Source organism: Lethenteron reissneri, chromosome 42 (assembly GCF_015708825.2).
Source record: "Lethenteron reissneri isolate LAM-NWPU_2019-01 chromosome 42, ASM1570882v1, whole genome shotgun sequence".
Lineage (NCBI taxonomy): Eukaryota > Metazoa > Chordata > Hyperoartia > Petromyzontiformes > Petromyzontidae > Lethenteron > Lethenteron reissneri.
Genome location: NC_083820.1, coordinates 5,072,183 through 5,093,150, shown reverse-complemented (window position 1 = coordinate 5,093,150; position 20,968 = coordinate 5,072,183). Strand labels below are relative to the sequence as shown.

General features: G+C 45.7%; 1 protein-coding gene across 2 annotated transcripts in view; it reads right to left on the bottom strand.

The window, feature by feature from the left end:
* Nucleotides 1-20,968, bottom strand: part of LOC133353087 (protein tyrosine phosphatase type IVA 1) — an 80,354-nt gene that overhangs the window by 13,377 nt on the left and 46,009 nt on the right. For both annotated transcript variants that reach the window (XM_061569207.1, XM_061569206.1), the window contains exons 2-3: nucleotides 13,375-14,329; nucleotides 12,319-12,411 (exon numbers count right to left, since the gene is read on the bottom strand). In XM_061569207.1, coding sequence (XP_061425191.1) covers nucleotides 12,319-12,411; nucleotides 13,375-13,479 — 198 coding nt within the window. In that variant the 5' untranslated portion in view covers nucleotides 13,480-14,329. The remainder of the gene's footprint in view (nucleotides 1-12,318; nucleotides 12,412-13,374; nucleotides 14,330-20,968) is intronic.

Below are 20,968 nucleotides of genomic sequence, written 5' to 3'. Positions count from 1 at the left end.
ACGCTACATATACAAATGAAACGCTGCCATCATTATTATTTGAACTCTAAAACTTTGAAGGAGTGTTCGCTTTTTCAGTGGCTTCCAAATGATGTTATTGCCAGGTAGACGCAGCAGCATCATTCCTTTTGCAGGGAATGGGAAATGCAGGGGCAGTGGGCGGTAACAGCAGCCGATAATTTACGTGCGTGTTTAAATCTCACGTAACGATATTTATTATATTTCGATTTAAAGCTTTCGGGACTGCAGGGATTCATCTTCTTGGTTCTTTCGGTAAAGTTACGTAGAATGGAAATAATATAATAATAAAAATAAAACATAATAAAATAATTCTCACGACATTTAGGCTGCTTGCGTTGTGGCCGAAACGTCGTGAGAATTATTTTATTATGTTTTATTTTTATTATTTTATTATTTCCCTTCGACGTGACTTTACCGAAAGAACCAATAAATGTATTATCTCGCCACCACGTGCGAGCGTCGTCTTACTTCGCTGTAAATCTCCGCGCGGGTGAACGCAGATAAGCCACTTTGGCAGATGTGCACATTGGGCAGGGGCCACGTGGGTATTTAAACTCATTCTAATTATGGTCTTGGTATTTCTTGGCCTTACCTGCCCTTTAAATGTCACAGCTCCGTGTTCTGCCGATGAGGACGGGTGCGTCTGCGTGTCTTTATCTGAGCGGGGTAATAATGCTGGCGATGCTGTGTTTATATTGGGGGGAGTGCAGGGTTGATTTTTTTTTTAATAATCTGCGTGCAGAGGGGTAAAAACGGGCTACTTTGAATATCCACATTCCCTCTTTCATGTGCGTTAGGGGTTGTATGTATCCACAATTGCAGACTGTTGTGTTAGAAAACGGGACCTTGTCTCCACCAGATACACAAGCAGAATATTTATGACCCAGGTGACTTTTGAAAAGGAGACCTGGGTGGGTTACAAGGACAAATATAAACACCGGCAGACAGAATAATAATAATATTTCATTTGATAAAAAATCCAATTCCATAAACACTCGTAATTTATGTGCCCTATCATATTAAATACAGTAAAACCTTGGATTGCGAGTAACTTGGTCTGCGAGTGTTTTGCAAGACGAGCACCAATTGTAATTAAATACTATTTTAATAAACGAACGAGGTCTTGCAATACGAGTAGTACGTGTATACGCTTTGTCTGCCAAGCGTCACGTGATCACAACTGATATACGAGTGTCTCGCTCGTTACGAATGGCATCGGGGGGAGGGATCTTTAACGGCCACTGTGAAGCTGAGAGCGCGTGTATATATATATGTTGTGGTTAATACACCCACAGTCATTAACCAGGGCAGCCTGCTGGATTTGAATCAGGAACATCTGCTAATAAGCGGCGAACACGCTGCCACTGGGCCACACCATCGTCCCAAATGAACATTCTTAACGACGAGGACTGACCAATGCACGCCCCCCCCCCCCCCCCCCCGCATACTGATAGTGGAAAGAATCCCATTTTTGGCGAGGTAACATTTACCGGATAGTGTGGTTAAAAATACAAGGTTTTGTCCGTGAAATAATGACCTAAATGAGTTTGCGCCAAGTTAACGAGACTCTACAACAGTGGGTATCACCAGGGCTCTGGGTAACTGACCAGATGCTTGGAATTCTGGCCTCCCCTGGTGAGGTTAGCAGCGAGAGCGAATGTCTCTCCGTTGCCGTCTTCCCACTGGACCTGTGAGCGGTCGGAATAGAAGGCTCGTCGTGTTTCAGCCGCAGGCCGTTTTGTTACTGTAGCACTGCCAGCCTTTACACCATTGGAACCTCATTTGCCAGTAAAAATTATGATAATTGGTTTTTGACCCTTCTATCTGGCAACAAAACTGACACTTTTATTTTAATTTTTTACTGGCAAATGAGGTTCCAATGGTGTAAATGCTTACCCCGAGCTCTCATACTCTGATGGTGCATTGTCTTTGAGTTGTGCGCCTTTTGGCATCATCTGGTCCAACCGATGTGAGACTAGGCTCTAAGGAAAGCTGTCTCGGGTGTGGACCAATCAACTTCAAGGACCGTGCATACATTATCAAAGTTATGTTTTTTGTTTGCATTATGACTACAGGTATTGTGGTCTATGCAAACATGACTCCTTGTAAAAAAAGGTATCAGTTTTGTTGCCAGATATAAGGGTAAAAAAAACAATTATCACTGCCAGCCTTATTATAACAACAAGGGCAGACCCTTCTCTGAGAAAACACAGCTGCAACTGGCCGACTTAAAAAAAAAACCCCACAGAGGCACCCCTCCTGTGGGCGTAGGCTTCGGGCCTTCTTCACAGAGGGGGTTCCCTGCTCTGCGTGAGTCTGCCTTGCATGGGGGTGACTTGCGAGGAGTCCCCGCGCGTACGTGTGCTCGTGGTTCGCCGTGCTGCTCTGATCCACGTGATCGACCGCGGTTCGGAAGTATAAACAAGGGATCAATGTATGCAAGGTGAGAGTGGTGGAGAGATCATGCCTTCACCGGAGCCCATGCCTCCACTTCACACTCAGCTCTCTGCCCCCCAATCCGCCACACCACCCATCCACCCCCATACCGCTGAGCTTCTCCAAACCCGGCGTAACAACGCCCCCTACAATTCTAGATTTGAAGCTTTCGTGACTGCAAGGATTCATATTCTTAGGTTTTTTCGGTAAAGTCACAGACGGAAGCTTGTGTTGCCTCCGAGACGTCGTGATTTTTTATTTTTATTTTATTTAACTTTTATTAATTTAATTAAAATTATTTACCTACGTGACTTTACCGAAAAAACCTAAGAATATGCCCCCTACAATATTTACTTTAGTCGCATGTGTGCTGGCAGCCGTTGTGGCAAAACTTCGGTTAAATCGGGGCGGGGGGGGGAAATGAAAACCAAGTAGGACTGATTCTCCACCTTTGTAATGCAAAGGTTATCGCGAACTCCCAGAGCGGCACGACCTACGTGTTGAGAGCCGTTGATTTATAGACAACTTTGCATCCATTCGTCGGCATAGGTTATGCAGCCAGCAAAAGCAGTATCAAAAAATAATACGGGTGCAAGTGTAGTTTAAGGGATACGTGCACTTGCTTATGAATTATGGGTTTAAAAAAAAGGATATTACAGTTGAATCCTTGGCTCTGAATTGTGAACAATTCATCGAATCGCGAAAGGGTGACAACTCGCTTCAACTCCACTTTTCTTGGTAACATACGCAAAAAAAGGCGTCAGTTTTGTTGCCAGATAGAAGGGTAAAAAAACAATTATCATATTATTTACTGGCAAATGAGGTTCCAATGGTTTGCTTATTGAGTTGAACGAAACAAGGGCTGCGTCCACGTAAACAAATAATTGAACCCCCACAATGCACCATTATTTAAAGCCGCCCTAATACGAATCAAGTGTGCAAATGCTCAACGGTCCCATCCTCAAACCGGCTCCGCTCCTTTGTTCTGTGCTAAGATGTGCGAAGGGAAAAACCCTCTCAAAGCCACTCTGGTAAATGGGGGGCGCACTGTCATTTCAAACTCTTCTCATTATATTATACGAGCCGGGACTTTACAGACGAAACACGACCCGGTGTTTTTTTTTTCCCCCCGCAATGGCCAAACACTTTAAAAAAAGCCACCTGCATGCTGGCAAATAATAAAAATAGCGTCAAATGTGGTGGCGCTTTTTATTTAGTCAAACATTTTCACCAGTTTTTTTTCCCCCATCTAATTCTACGCGGCTAGTTTTGCCGCCCGTGTTCCAAGGTCGCGGTGTTTTTTAATTTTATTTTGGTCTTTGCGCACGGTTTGGCTTCTTCTCAGAGGAAGCCTGCTTGCTCGTATTCCAGGCAGGGCCCTAGAACAGGAAGAGCGCCTTTGCTTTCACAGCTGTGTCGCTGCCAAAGCTGCCCTCGGAGACGACCGCTCTGCTCGGAGCGAACCGAGGTGCTCCCCTCTCTCGCTACCTGTCTACCTGAGCTGGCGATGGAAATTCAACATTTCCGTTCCAATGGCCACTGTGCATAGGGGGACAACCACTGTCGGCTTCCCACACAAAGCGGGTTCTGGTTTTTGGCGACTGTGGAGGAATGGGAGAGATGAATTCCCTCCCTACCCCATCTGGGATTATTAGCATATTTTGGAAGGTATATATGAACGGTGGGCATGTAATGTTGCATTGATTCATCGATTTAAAATCAATACTTAAACTCACGACCCCTTTCATTGAATCCTCGATTCGTACGTGTTTTTTTGTTATTGCAGCATTGGTTTGGTAAAAGCACACTCTCGACTGGTTTTGATATTAAGTGTCTCATTAGCAGTCAAGCTTGTTTAAACCTAGTTGGACACAACATTAGCGTTGTTGTGGGGAGTATTGGTATGATACAAAATAATGTCTCCACCTAAATGATAAAGTTTTTTTCTACACATCCCATTGCACTCCCAGAAGGCTTTGGCCGTTTTTTTCGGGAACATTGGTTTAATACACGCAAACTCTGAGGCGGTTTCAACAACATGCAGAGTCGGGCCTTGCTTGAACCAATGATAGTGAAACTGCCAGATGTTTATAGACAAAGAACCCTCCTAGATATGGGCCTTATTGACTATAAACATCTGGCAGTTCACTGTACAATTGAATTCATAAATACAATATTTTTGACCTCCCCCCCCCCCCCCCATCTTGTTTGTATTGTCTCGTTTGTACAATTTTGGTCACTCATTGAGCTTAAACATAACTTGAGCCTTGAATTTCTACAGATGGTGAATTATTTGCCTCAGACGTAATTCTTCTATGCATCTTTTCCATGCCTACATGGAGCAAATAATATCCACAGCACGCATACAATGTCCTGTGTGTGCGATCTTCGTTACAAATGCGGGTCTGAATTGACTAGTACATTTTAGGTTCTCACGATTAGGATGGTGATCATTGATGATGATTGCGATTATTGATGGGGCCGTGTGAACACTGGCTGGAACTTGAACCTGTGATTTCATGTCCGAGCACATTTGCTACCGTAACAACGGAGATGTATCCGGACCACTGGAGAATATTGAGTTGGCGGTGATGACAACGTTGACTTCTGCTCACAATTTAAAGGACAATTTTTGCATGCACTCGTGTTTCTATCATCGTCAACAACAACAACTGCTGTACGCCACTAAGTGGCGGTGCCTTCTACCGCTTTGTAACAAACGAAATCGCCCAACGTGGGTGTACCCTGCTGGGGTTCACAGTGTTGGTTACAATTTTCTGTCGTTTTTGTGTAACTGGCACAACGTGTGTGTTCAAGGCAGCGTGGGGCCCCACTGAGGAGTGGGGGGGGGGGGAGTGTTCGAGACACCAGATGCGGAATCTCATTCACACAACCGTGGGAGTACCAGTTTAAACTAAATCGGTGATGAGCGCGAACTAAATCCCATTTTGAACCAAGCGAGCGTTTTACTTATGCAAATGAAACGATGTAACTTTATTTTAATTTGTTAAGTAAATTTAACGTGTAACAATGATCTGCAATATAAGTTTAAGGGGCCTCTGTCAAGTTTGAGTAACTAGTGGAGTTTTCTGTTCTGGGTTTCAAACTCAAACTGTCCACCAGCCCAATTGATTCCAACCGTGATGTCAGAATATGCCAAGAGACCAATCATCCATAGGGAAATCTCAGTGTGGCACACCCGTTTATCAGAACTAGATGTTTCACATGATTTCTGAAAAACCCCTCTAAATATACCTTTCACCCTTTAACACAGTAGGGGTCGTATATCCCACAGTCTCTGATTGAGATTTGTCACAGGATGGTAAAACTAGATTTTAAATAATAGGTGGAATTTAGGCAGATTTAAATGCTAATATCAAATTCGACGCGATCGATCGCGTATTTTGTGCCGAGTCGTTGGCGAATCGGGGAGAGGGTGGCCAACTCGTTAAACGGCACATTTCATACAGTTGAGTGCAGTTGATTGTGGCTTGCGTGAGCAATGGAGTTGATAACACCGTTTTTTTTTGTTAAACCGATGCTCTTAATAGGCCAAAGCTACAAAATTTTATTTGGTAGTTTTTTGGGGAGTTTGCTGATTACACACAAAAAAACACATTCAGACATTTGACCTCATTTTTTGGGCTCGCAGACAGACAGGGTGACCCAAAAATGTGGATCCTAACATTCCACAATCTAATATTTACACACGCGCTACTGTTTTCCCATTGTCATTAAGGCATTTTATATTTTTCCAGCTGTAACAATACGCAGGTGCCGAGGGTGAAGATTTATAGGCCCCGACTGTGCCCCCCCCCGCCCCTCTGTCTGCCTCTTGCACAGCCTCCTCCTCTTTACGTACGGTGGCGAAGGCCGGGCAAGCCTGAGGGCCTCGCCGTGCAGCTTGAGTCTGTTTTTTTTTAAAACGCCGAGGCCAGACAGATGTGGGGAAGAAGGCGCTCTCACTGGGCGGGGAGGAAGGATGTAAAAGGGCGTGCGGTACACTTTTTCACCTCCCTCGATGTGGTAAATAAATCCCACGTGCGGGCCACCCTCCAAAATAGGCGCTTTCCCCAGAGGCAGCCCCCCCTCCCCCCCTGAACAAACGCTGTAACACGCTGCGTTGCATCAAAGTGCCTGCCGGACAGTGCATCTGGGTTTGACACAGGTCTCCAAACGCGATAACATCACGTTTTTGAGTCCTCGGAAAAGTTTAAACTAATTTAAACTGGTGTGAGATTGACTGTCTAACCAATAAACGCCCCCTCCCAGGAATAACAATAATGCTCTTTGTTAGAATTGCACTTCGGGAAAGCCTGAAATCAGTCTCCAAGACTCGTTTTCAGCGGTACCTTGCATTGGGATGTTTTTCCAATTCCAAATAACGAGCGTTTGGCTTTGTGGGAGAAAACCGATGCATAGCGGAGGATATGACAGTCAAAATCTGGTTACAGATCCATTCGGACATCGAGTTCACAATACAAGGTCTTCCCAGGCAGTCTCCTATCCAATTACTAACCAGGCTAATCCGTGATCTGGCGAGACTGGGTGCGTTCAGGGTCATTTGTATATAGGCTTAGACAATGACCCACCCACTGCCTCACATTTCTTCTCTCTGACTGCTAGGGATAGTGCTGTTAGTGAACCCGTTAGAGCTGGCAAAGCACTCAATGCGTTGGTGTGGCCAGTAAAACACCCTGGGCTACCTTCGCCTCCCCAGTTGATTGTGTCAACTTAAGGGGGGCTCGTACAACGTGTTCAGGGTATCACTCGGTATTGATGTTTATCCCCGGTTAGGAGTTGGGCTTGGGTGGCCAAGATCTTTTTAGCGCAGTGCGCAAACCACTATGGCATGATTCCACTCTCCCCCCCGCCCCATGCACGTGCCCACGAGCACACTGACTGAAGTTTGAATGCGGACAAAGAAGAGATGAGCCAGAGCGCTCCGTTGCACTGAGCATTTGTCCCACATGTTCTGAGTTTGACAGATTTTGGCAGCCGAGGATATGGAGTCAACAACTTGAAACCAGTTTTAATTTGCGTAAAATGCATCGCTTCGTAAGACGGTGTGACCAGCTCGGTGTGACTTTGCATGGAGAACATGTCGTCTTTTCCTGTGATTTAAACGAGGTTCTCGAATGTAGCCAGCTGCTGGTCTATGCCAAGTCGCCAGTGACTCAACCTCGCCCCCAAAAACGCATTAAAACGAAAACGTAGGTTTTTAGTTTATACTGGTGAAATTTCCAGCTCCTGAGAATAAAAAATGGGTCCCTAACCGTGCAATGAATGTTTCTCCAATTCAAGCACACGGGTGAAAAGTGGAGTACCTGAAAGTGTGGCTAAAGGAGGTCACTTCAAGGATTCTCCCAAAACAAGTCCGTAATATCGCCTTCTGCCAGTCATTCCCTCCTAATGCAGAGGGCGATGCTCTGCTCTGGGAGAGTACCCAAATTCTAGATTTGAAGCTTTCGTGACTGCAAGGATTCATCTTCTTAGGTTTTTTTCCAGTAAAGTCACGTAGGTAAAAAATTAAAATTAAAATTAATAAAAGTAAAATAAAACCACCTGAAGACGGAAGCTTGTGTTGCCCCCGAAACGTCGTGATTTTAATTTTAATGTTACTTTTATTAATTATAATTTTAATTTTTTACCTACGTGACTTTACCGAAAAAACCTAAGCATAAGAGTACCCAAATGTAAAACTTAGTCTCGTCATATAAAATTACTTAAGAAAACAGAATTTGAAAGCCCAAAACCCCTCCCCGTTTCCTCTTTTAAATGAGCAATGGAATGGCATTGGTTCTAGAATAATGGCACTTCCACGTGAAATTTACGTTTCACTTCTTTCGCACCGTACGTAGCCAACCGTACTCACGAACATCTTTTCATGGGCGTGACCGCACCTGCATTCAAAGTAATGATGTCCATTTCCGCCTGGATATTGTACGGTGTTGGTTGCGGTGAGAAAACATGAAGACGCGTGACAGATGGGCCACCGCGAGAAGGCTAACGGACTACAAAAGTAGCAAACACCCGGAGCCTGCGCTCCTTAAGCAAAGGTGAAATAGCAAAACGACACCAACTTTCTCCTGAAGTCATCCTCTCGTCGTGGCTAGCAGGCCTCCACATTGTTATTTGTCTATACAGCACCTTGTGACCTCCGGGTGAAATACCCTTTAATAAGTGTTTAGTATTATGTAATGTTGCCACGTGGCTTTGCTTAATCTGGAAATTTGCAAGACTTTTTTCAAATTTGAAAACTTGAACCAGGACACCAGCACACATGGCATACTCTCCTTCAAATAACATCGAGATCCTTAATGTCCGCTCTAAGGCAGACGGCACGTGCCTGTGGATAATATGCTCGCAGTATTAACCAGGGCAGCCTCCGTGTCGAACCGTGAACCTCTGCAACGAGGGGTGAACGCACTACCGCTCGGCCATACCCCGAATCGTTAAACAGTTTGTTTTAAAGTCTCCTTCGATACGCGCCAAGTTCGATTCCGTCATTAAAAATCCAACGTGTGTTGAAATTGTGTCTTGCTAGGTGTGGAATGGTTAACCAACCCAGCGACTCGAATTATTGCAAATTCAGGGTCATAACTGAATGAAACGTCGATTAATTAAATTAGATTGCGGTGAATGTAGTGCCCTTTCCCTGCTGCAGGAGTCTGATGAAGCCAATTCAGACAACATACATGATGGGACGGTGGTCTGATCCCTCATACAATGTAACAGGAGGTTAAGCATCAAGGTGAAATTAATCCAGACATCAATACACCACTAATACCAGCCCATGCCACATGGCTAAGGCGACTGCAATCGTTGTCGCTCATTCGATACAGAACTCTCATCTCATCCAATAAGAATACTCATCTCGTAGGATACAGAACCCGTGTCTTGTACAATACAGAATTATCGTCGGTAAACAAAGAGTAGCTAAGGTTATATTTAGGCCGATAGTGAAACAAATTGTCGTGATGAGATGGGGAAAAAAAGTTAAACAATACAATGGTGAAAACGATGCAAAAACATTCAATCTTGACTCGTAATCGCGACGAACCCTCTCCTCTAAAGCCGTCAATCTGTGCCCAGGGTACAAGAAGCAAATAAAAAGCTTGGAAAGGAAGCCAACAGCATCTTCACCGAGTGTTGTGGTAGCACACGCGAGTCGGGTTGGCAGATCGCACAGAGATGGAGCCCCCCACCACGTTCACGACACCAGCCTTGCATGCAGCGAATCGCCTTCGGTAAACCAGCAGCACGGCAAGTAGGTTTGTATTATGACTGCAGGTATTGTGGTCTATGTAAACATGACTCCTTGTAAAAAAAAAGGTGTCAGTTTTGTTGCCAGATAGAAGGGTAAAAAAAACAATTATCATATTTTTACTGGCAAATGAAGCTACAATGGTGTAAATGCTTACCCCGAGCTCTCATACTCTGATGGTGCATTGTCTTTGAGATGTGTGCCTTTTGGCGTTATCTGGTCCAACCCATGTGAGACTAGGCTCTAAGGAAAGCGGTCTCGGGTGTGGACCAATCAACTTTAAGGACAGTGCACATTATCAGAGTTATGTTTTTTGTTTGCATTATGACTGCAGGTATTGTGGTCTATGTAAACATGACTCCTTGTAAAAAAATGGTGTCAGTTTTGTTGCCAGATAGAAGGGTAAAAAAACAATTATCATAGGTTTGTAGGGTTTGGGGCATTTTTCTCAGTTCCCCGTCATGTGCGAGTTTTCTCCCGGGTACTCCGGTTTCCCCCTTCTTTAAATTATGAATTTTTTTTCTTCCCAATGAAACATTTCCCAAACATTCCAACGCAGGACCCTCCAAAAACAGGCTGTTGAGGCTCGCTGAAACTGTCCCGGGTAAACAAAGAATTAACTATATAAATTATTAGGCTTTTGCCGCACAAAGAAACAATACTATACTTGGAGCTGCCGTTACGAGCGAAGGAATGAACACACAGCGCGGGTCAGATCACTGGCCCCGATAAAGGCCACTTCTGCGTCATTGCACCAAAACTGCCCAAGGCAGTGGAACGAGGCGGCCCATATAATAAAAGCCACCGCGATAATTTACATATTACCTTACATCACAGGCCCTGTCTGCCAATATTGAATTGCGGTTACTTTGTGCTTCGCTCGCTGTGAAAGCCTCGATCGCAGTTGAACAAGAGGGTTGGGGGGGGGGTGGAAATGAAGCCCCACAACAACAACACCACTACCACAGTGCATCTATCGGTCATTGTAGTTGGGCGCGGCGCAAAACTGTGTTGGGGAGAGTGTTGGGATTTTTTGTGTAAATTTTTACGAGTTGGCTGTTTTGGTAGAGCAAAACACACGCATGCGCACTCGTCACACTTGCTTGACCAAGTGCGCGCGCGTGTGTGTGTGCCGTTAGCCTGAGTTCATTCTAATGAAATAATAGCTGATTCTAGAGGGCTCGTAGTGGATTGCAATGTGGCTTTGGTACTCTTAGGGTTTTTTTCCGGTAAAGTCACGTAGGAATAAAAATAAAAATAAAAGAATAATAAATAAAAATAACTCGATTAAATCACGACGTTTCGGAGGCAACACAAGTCTCCGTCTTCAGGTGGCTTTGGCTCAGGCATGGTTGACTGTTCAGTTACTGAAGTTGCTAACCAAAGTTGTACCCCCTTGCCTGAATATCCCAGTTGCAATTTTGAAGCGTCATATTTATTTTCTCCCCATTTCTATTCCAGTTGTGGTAATCGGCATTCTCAAGGTGAGCAGGACTACGTGTGTAGTCTCCCTTCGAAAGTGCCTCATCCACACGGGTTGGTGGGCCACCTCGTGTGCCTAACAGCCACGCTGACGTGTAAATCCTCAGAGCAGGAATAAGCAAGGATCGAAATATAAACCGATGAGTTTTTTTTACGCAGCCGTTGGAGACCAGGTTTCAGACCCATCTTGCTACAATTAAGAACCCGGTTTAGTAGTGGGTGGCTGGAACGCAGATTTGAACGCAGAGGCTCGGCAATGTTGGCTTTGCGCTCTCACAGCGAATTGGCACCTTAATCCACCTGCTCATATTCACGTCCAATTTACTTTAGGAATGTATTTGTGTACCCGGGAAAACCACACTGATTTTTTAAAATAATAATTTAAGGTGGGTTTTACTTGGAGATAATTTCGGCGAAATCGGTTCTTTTGGTGCAGGAAAGGGGGGACCGTGTGCGGTGAGTGTCTCGCGGTGAGTGTCTCGCGGTGAGTGTCTCTTGGTGGGAAGCGGTAGAGTAAGTGGTTGTTGGCACACTGCGCGACAAACCCGGCAGTGAGTCACATCTGAATTAGTCCTGAGCCTGCCTGGGGGTCGACTCGACCATCAAAAAATTAACCCGTAAAAACAAAGTTTTTCACTATAAATCCTTTATATGCGTGGCGGCTAGAGTCCTCTCGTCCTCTGGCTTGATATGGCTGCCACCTATGGGTCAGATGATTGTCTGCCAGCATTAAGCAATTGGTAATTAAATATTTAAACATTTTTCCCTAAACAGTGTAAAATTTAGGAATTTTTTTTCACGAAAATAAATTGTCACGCACAACGAGTCTGTGTGCAAAATGTCAGCTCGATTGGATCACGGGAAGTGGGTTAAAAAACGACCGAAAGATTTGCACGGTCGTAAGCGCGCAAGCAAGTGAACTTATTATAAAGTATTTAATAAAAAAACGAGTAACTGGTGCGATGTGTTTAACAGCAGCACTGTGGAGACAAAGGCAAGCCCGGGCGTGGTGTTGGCCACCCATCCCCCCTCTGCACTGTGCCCGGCCTTCTTCGATAGGTGTGGTTATGGCGAGTGTCACGATGAGTGTTTGTGGTCTTGGCTCGACTTACTATGACGCTTATGCCTTCCCGTTCCAGCGGACTCTTGTCGTACGTCACTTCACAGACGCGTACCACGGTCGTCACGCTGTACTGCTTCAGCTCCTGCACAGGAGTCGCACGAAAACACGATGATGTTGGTTTGAGCGAAATCTTAAACGATTCTTACGCCGTAACTACGTGCAACAGTTTGTGCGTGACCGAGCTTGACGGTTTCTAAATTTCGATTTAAAGCTTTCGTGACTGCAGGGATTCATCTTCTTGGTTCTTTCGGTAAAGTCACGTAGAAGGGAAATAATAAAGTAATAAAAATAAAACATAATAAAATAATATAATAAAATAATTAAATAAAATGAAATTATATAATAATATAATACGGTTTCTAATTCGCGCAAATGAGCTGTTTGCGGATTGTATGCTCGTGTCACCTGTTGGGCCCGTGGAGTGTGTCTTTACAAAATGAGATGGAACAAATTATAATATTCTCGAAATGATTCGTGACCCTGAACTTTTACAATTCTCCGAGTGATGCAAGGTGGAGGGGGTTTGGCTGGAGAGAAAATCCATTACGCGACTGGTAATTCACATACATTACCCAGTTTCCCGCTCTCCTGTAATCCAGTGTTTAAGGCGGCAAGGTCTGTGGACACCACGGATTGCCGTGGACTCGCCGTGGGGTTACAAGGCGGCCCGGTGATGGTGCTAGAGCGAAAATGGGTTTGTTGACCCATCTGTGTGGGTCTTTGGGGTTTTATCCCCTTTTTTATTTATCAGCTTCGGTTTTCTGCAGCTACTCTGGTTGCCTCCTTGCAGCACGGTCTGTTAAGGGCAATGGACAAAACGTCCCATGCGCAGAACTCTCCATTAGAAAATAGTATGGAGGCTCTGTGGTGCTGTCCTGGGTAAGGGCATGTGTGTGTGCGTGTTTATATTATTATATCCTGCCAGCGGGCGTTCGACACTTCACGTGGCCTCGAGGTGCACATGGCCTGGCACAAGCGTCGTGGTTACGTCACCGCCACTTAGTGGCGAATGGCGGTTGTTGTTGTTATGGTCTGGCATGCTCACCTCTATGAACTTGTTGAGCGTGGTATTGTTGGGGTTGTGGGTAATGAGAAACCTCATCTCCCTGTACGTGACCTCCACCGGTGCTGGTCTATTCATTCTTGCCATTGTCTTCTTCTTTTTATTATTATGTCAAAAAATCAAATGATATTTTATAAACTCAGTGTATGGTATCTTCGTAATGAATATATGTGCTTTCACTCCGATTGAAATTGCAACTTCAGAAACCTGTTCGCGTAGACTTCAAGACGTAACTTTCAGTGCCCACAACATTTTCAAGTTCACATTTACGTAATCGGCGTGGTGTCTCGATCGGTCTCGGCTTGATTTGAACTTTCCTTTGCCCCCACACCTCCACCCCCACCCGTAGCCTCCAAAGAGCAGCTGCTTCGCTTCGACGTAGCCGGCGATCCTGGCCGTGCTCACATTGCGCAACCACCCTCCCCTTCTCCTGGCGCACCTCCGCACCTCCGAGCCGAATTCACCCGCAGCGCCGCGAAAGTACGGAACGGCGCCCTTTCCGTTTCGTCCACGAAGAAGCGCAGGGTGTCGGGGCCCGTCACTTTGCAACCATTCTCCGGTCGCCCGGGCAAACAAAGCGGCGCTCGTTCCCGCCGGCTTTGCCCGTTCGCTCGAGTTGCCGATACATTGAAGGCGAGCGATCTGCGCTCGAGGTTGTCGACGGCGATGAAGAGCGGCGAGCGCCTAAATGACGAGCTCTTCCATTTTACTTGCGCGGGCCGTATTTGTTTCTCTGGCCGCCCCCCTCCGACTGCGGCGGTGGCAGGCGCGTGAGCGGGACGTGGCGGGGGAAGGTGGGTGGGAAAGACGCGTTCTGTGGGGGCTCGGGTGGGGGGGGGGCTCAGGTGTGTTGCGCCTGGCAGAGGTCGCCTCGTCCGGACCGTGTGGCCATGCACGCGCAGCCGTCGACGGTAGCGCAGGCGCCACTCCTCTGCTCCTGCCACGAGCGGACAAATTGCAAAGCGAAGATGAATGTTTAGCGGTCGAAACGTAGCGGGGTATTTGTACGACGCTGTGCCACATGACGCCACTGCTCGGAGTGAAACGAAACCGTGTGTGCTGGCACTTTTCGCAGGACTCGCTCCCCTGTACCTTGACGTTTTCGCAGAGCGGCGTGCGGCGGTGAACGTGGGCTTTGAGGTTGATTTTTGAATAATTTTCGTACCCTCACTACTACGTTTCCATTTCGACCAATGGAAATAATAACCAGACTATCATTGTTTAATATGTTGCCGTTTCGTAATGGCGATGTTGCCCTCGTGGGCACCAAAGCACCTTTGTTTAATTTACAAAAAAACCTACACTTTTTGCTTGCTAGACGCATGCTAGACTTATGCCATTTACGCGAAAGATTGCTTGTGCAAAATGCCTTGCATTGTGTTCTAAAGCCCAGCAAATCTCAAGCGAAATGGGCCTGCGAGGTGGCCAGGATATGGCTGTTCTGGACTTTCACTGGGTTCTCCGGTCTTCTTGCACATGAGGCCAACCGATCATTCATGGGACTAGCCCAGGGGTCGGCAACCAAAATAACAAGAAGAGCCATTTCTTTCCAATTCGGTACAAAATTCAGTATTTCAAGAGCCGCAATGCATCTGAGTACATACTGTACATATCGTCAAGAAGCAGCCCGTAAATAGCCGCATGCGGCTCCGGAGCCGTAGGTTACCGACCCCTGGACTAGCCAAATATCCCCATACAGCACCCTCATGAACAAATAGTCTTAAAACGTCAGCTTGGCTTTTTATGGGTAATTGATTTTTATATATAGGTGAAAGGTATTAGCCAGCACACAAAAAATACAAAATTCCCCCCTCCCCCCTCCGTATAGCCTTAACAGACAGTAGGGGCAAGTGCTGCTAGCGAGCGCCTAACGCAGGCCGGCACGGCACACGTGCCCATCTTAGTCTCCCGAGCGGCGATGTTTACACATTGCACCAGGTACTCAATTTGAGGCCGAGTCAACTTCGCTGAGGCCCAGTATCGGTTGAGATCATCGCCACTGGTGTTGGCCAAACTCGGCTCGCCGTGTTCGTAGTGCAGCATGTAGCGCTAACCACTACGTCACAGGCTCCCCCTCTCCACACACGCGTTGGACAAGTCCTGGGTAGAGCGAATTATTTTTGGGGCAGCTGGGGTGACCCTCTCTGTAACAACAATAGGGCCACACAAATGACTCTCGTCCAGGCATCAATCACGCGCCAGTTTTGCTGTTGACAATGGATCCGTTACAGGAGGCGGCGGCGGCGGCGGCGCGCGCGCGCCCTCCGCGTCTGCACGCGCCACTGGTTCCCATTAAGCCTTCGCTGAGTCACACCCTTAATGATTAGACGTGGGGAGGCAGAGGCTCGGATGATTCACAGAGGGGGGGGGGGGAGACGGAGGAATATGAATTGCAAGTGGCTCTGAAGTTTCGCATGCGTCCCAAATTAATTCTCTCTCTTCGAGAGCGAGCAAATACTGTGTTGCGGTGCCTTTTTTTACAATTTGAGATTATTATTAATATTGCTAATAAAGCTGACCTTTTTTGGTTTTGGTTTCAGAACGATCTGGGTCGAAGCGTTGTAGCCCCAGGACCTTAAGATTTCCCCCAGACCTTTATACAAACTGCCCTTCACGGCAGTACAGGAAACCCAACACCTGAACTGTCATCTAATTGCTGAGCCTCGTGGTAATGGCCGTGCCTTGCCAAATGCATCATTGTATTTTTAGCTCTTGCGGTCACTGTTTTTCTGTTCTGTCTCGTTCCTCCCCCAGTCTCCATCGCCTCACTCGTAAACCGTTCAAAGCATTTCAGCAAATGTCAAGCAAGGCCTTGCACTGGGTGCAAGGTGGTGTGAGGCCACTGGATGGTGTGACCTCCCGTGATTACACGTGGCATTCAAAGCAAAACCACAGAGTCCTCCTTTTCAATGGTGCGATATGCAGTGCACTCCGCGTTCATGATACATTGTGTCTAGAAGGACCAGTGCTCGTCACATTTTTTCAAGAGGTTCCATCGGAGACCGGTCCGTATATCAATCATCTAAGGACCCAATCAGAAACCGAACTTGTCAATGTTTTGTCGAAAGACCTCCCCGTTTAGATGAGAAAATGTGGTGTCCAAAGCCTGAAAACAACACCATCTTGATGGCAACAGGTACAAACACCTGAAGAACAATCCTCCAGCAATGGAGTTAATGACGCAGCTGCAAATGCATACATTTCAGAAAAAAATACAAAAAAGCGAGAATCATCGCTTTAAAAAAATACGAGAAACAATGTTTGCTGCGCCTTGAGAGAAAATAAAAGCACCTCTTTATGAAACGTAACTGTCTAAACATCTCAGTGCTTTTCCTGGAAGCATACGTCACGCGAACGTTGTTATTTACAGTTCTTCACAAACGGCCATGCCGTGTGAGGTGTAGAGTGCGCAATGCGTCTTGCATGTCATGTGCGAGTGGCGCTCCGTGACAGCGGGTCACGTTTGTGTATTTTCGTGGTTGTGTTTACTGCAACGCTTTTGAAGTTGCCGCGTGTTGTACGCAAAGCGCCGAACGAATGCAAATCCTCATGTCATGCCGAAATTTCGATTTAAAGCTTTCGTGACTGCAGGGATTCATCTTTTTTGTTCTTTCGGTAAAGTCACGTAGAAGGGAAATGGTAAAATAATAAAAATGAAACATAATAAAATAAAAAATAAAATATTTTTTATTTTATATAAAAATAAAATAAAATGTTTAATTATGTTATATTTGTATTATTTCCCTTCTACGTGACTTTACCGAAAGAACCAAGAAGGGTCATGCCCAAGCTTTAGGACGCCACTGCAGCTATGCACTTTTACATCTCGCTTGGAAACTCGTTTCTTTGGAACTGCTTGTTGCGTTTAGTTTGTTATTGCCCCGCACCCCCCCCCCCCGATTAGCACGGTTTGGCAACGTACGGTGCGAAAGACGTTCTACGTTGCTAAACTCAAACGGCTTTGCTAAGCCGGTCGAGGTGGGGTGGAGGGGGCATGACAATGGCTTAGAATAGTAGTAGGGTTTTACCCTTTTAAACTGGTACAAAACTGACACCTTTACCAGTTTAAAAGGGTAAAAACCTACTACTATTTTTTGCCACTGGTAAAAGAGATCTCGTAGTGTAAATGGCTTAGAATTTAGAGCAGTGATTGTGGATCGCGTTTGTGTCAAGATGGATTGTGCTGGGATGGTCAGCGAGTCAAGTGACCGAGGATGTGGACTACTTAACTGTGGTGAACTGGCTTGTGCATTGGAAGAATATCTGGAGCGACAATTTCCTGAATTTAGCACAGTCACGCTCGGTGTTTATTTTAAGACTGGCCGTGTGTCTACAAAGTAAGAATAGAATGACTGGGGATGAAGAATATACGATGTGTACAATCACTACGATATAATTCTCCCCAGTGAGTTTGCGCCATGCGTGACAACGGAATGACTAACTTAATGCAATGACACAATTATTTATGTAATATGTACAAACTGGCAAAACAATGCGGACTTGTATGTACGGTAAACTTATTTCGCACCCTACGTCGCCAACCGTGCCGACCGACATTTGTGGGGAGGCCTTCATCCAGCAGTGGATTGACACAGGACTCCGTATACATAAAAAAGGTCAACTGATTTCCCACTCATGAGCATCAAGGCTGTGCTTATCTCCTGTGTTTGAAGTCTTGGTTAGGTGGCATACGTTCCACATTCCTATGGGCAGGGGTGATTAATCTGCAAGGGTGACTATCACCGTTGCCTTCCCTACAAAAATACGATACTCGGTTTTATTGACGCTGAAGGGATGATGAACCGCCTGGCTGGAAAATACTTTCATAAAACAAAATGAATCCAACATGTTGGAGCGATGGTCGGCACATTTTGTCTCGCAATCGAAAGGTTCAAGTTCACATCCCGGTCGAGGTTCAGCTCGGCCCAACATCGTCAACCCATTACACCGCATGTTGATAAATGGTTAAATTATTTAAAACAATATGGTGATAAGAATGTTGCGATTTAACACAAGGCGACTACCAAACTAGCTTTCGGATAACTCGTCGCGCAAAATTATTTCCGCAGCGTCAATTGCACAGCTGCAGTAAAATCCCTGCGTTCCTTGTTACGTAAATGAACTAAGTTTCCGTTAGATAAACTTTGAATAATTTTGTGGGAAGTCGACAAAAGCGGTTCCCTCGATGGGCTACACTGATCCCCGCCATAGCAACGTGGAATTGTTCACCACTGCTCTCTGGGGTTTTCCAATGAACGCGAGCACCGATTTATTTTTAGATACGCATGCATGTTTTCATATATATATAGTAGACACGTAGCACTCCGACATATACAAGTCAAGACAGGTGAAAGTTTGGTGGTGGGGGGGGGGGGGGGGGATCAAAGTTACGGACAATCTCCACCGTTAAACAGGACACACCTTTTTAAAAAAAAGAGAGCTCCCTGCGTGACGCTTGGTGGACACGGCGAAGCGGGCTCGCGTTGGCAGCTTTAGTGGTGGCTCAGGTTGGAGTTGGTGATGGCACCCCTCCGGTGTGCACGCTGTGCGATTTAAACGCACGCGCCGAATGATCGAGCCACTCCGCACCCCCCTCTTCTTTATACGCGTCGGGAGGAGGGGGGTAGGGGCGAACCGGTGTGGGAGGTGATGTGGTGGTGGGGAGGGGGGTCTCTCCCGGTCTCCCTCCTCTCGTGCAGGAGCTATCTTTACCCCCTTCTCGAGTTGTGTGTGTGTGTGTGTGTGCACGCAGGAAACGGCTCTCCGGCCAAATGGCATGCTCGGATGCCTTTCCCGCATGGCTGTACGCCATCCCGACCTGCTCCCAAACATTTCCGCCTTTTGTTTTGATTTGCAAGTGACGCGAACTCCTCGGTGCTGTGGTGTGGGGGGGGAGCTTCTGCTCCCACCCTCTACCCCATCTCGCCCCCGGGGCCGCAACCCCTGGCAGATTTTAATTTTCGAATGTGTGTGTGTGTGGAAAGGTGCGGGGACCCAACTGCAAGAGCACCTGTTCTCGTGATTTTTTTTAAAACTGTGCGGTTGTATTGTTTTGTTGTAGCAAGAACTTTTTTTCCCCGATACGATGTATGTTGTCGAGTCTCGAGCCAAGTCTCTCTCTCTCTCTCTATTGTGGTGTATCGGCAGCCGCATTACGTGGTCTCGCATCATGGAGAGGATTGGCATCGTGCTGTGATGCGACCATTTTGGCGTGGTGGCACGTGTTCGCAGCGGGATTGTTTTAGGGAGCCAGACCTCTCATGTGGATACCCCAGGAGCAGTGGCTATAAAAGCCACGGGACACGCGGTAATTCTTGACACGTGGACAAGCAGCCCCCGTAGTAGTTGTCAGTGGTGTAGCCAGGGGACATCGCTGATTCGTTGAAACGTTCACTGCTCCTGTGGGTTGTCGTCTCAGATTTAATTTAACGATTGCTCGATTAACTTATTTTCTAGTTTGAGTCATGCAGATGATCTGGCCAGATATGCCAGGGTGAAACCCCTCGACATAGGATGCAGAAAAAACATATTAATCCTACATGTTAAGATCGGTACGTGGCCTAACCCAACAATCTATTTTGAATCCGATTACAGTTTTGGCTACATACATCTACGTTAGCTTTCACAAATGCTGTTTTGTATTCTGGATATTGTCCGTTTATAGCACCTGTTAAATATGGCCTTCGTCAAAATGTTGCAAGTTGCTGTATGTTCTTTACATGTATTTACCGTATTTTACCGCATATAACCCGCGGGGTATACCACTTTTTACAAACAAAACAAGACCCTGCGGGGAGAGAGAGAGGTGGGGAGGGCGAGGCAACGGCGTTACCGTAGTTGCCGCTATTATCTGCGCAGTGCGCAATTTACCAATGCTAAAACTGTACTTATCTACCAGTTATGTGTTCTAGATTTGAAGCTTTCGTGACTGCAAGGATTCATACTCTTAGGTTTTTTTCGGTAAAGTCACGTAGGACATATAAATAAATAATAACAATAATAGAAATAATCATATTAATTATTATTAAGAGTTATGTCTTATTTATTGGATACTTACTTTTGTTACTTATTTACTGTTTGAAGTTCACTCGTTTCCGGTTAGTTTGTTTTCTTTGTGCACGTTATGATTTTAATGTTAACAATTGATAGTGGACTGTATTACAAATGTAAACTTCGTATTAATATGATGGCATTAAGCTGCGGTAACGACGTTAAATATATAAATGCATGCGGGGTATATAGAGGTGTGTGGGCTATCTGAAATTTGTTTTACACAACGCAATTTTTGCGGGGTATATGCGTATGCGGGAAAATACGGTAATAGTGCATACGTGTGTACAAGTTTATAAAAATGTAAAGTAATCCTATAAATTCTAGATTTGAAGCTTTCGTGACTGCAAGGATTCATCCTCTTAGTTTTTTCGGTAAAGTCACGTAGGTGAAATATGAATTTAAATTAATAAAAGAAATAATAATAAATTATTTTATTTATATGATTACTTTTATTAATTTTAATTAAATTTTTTACTTACGTGACTTTACCGAAAAAACTAAGAGTATGAATCCTATAAATGTT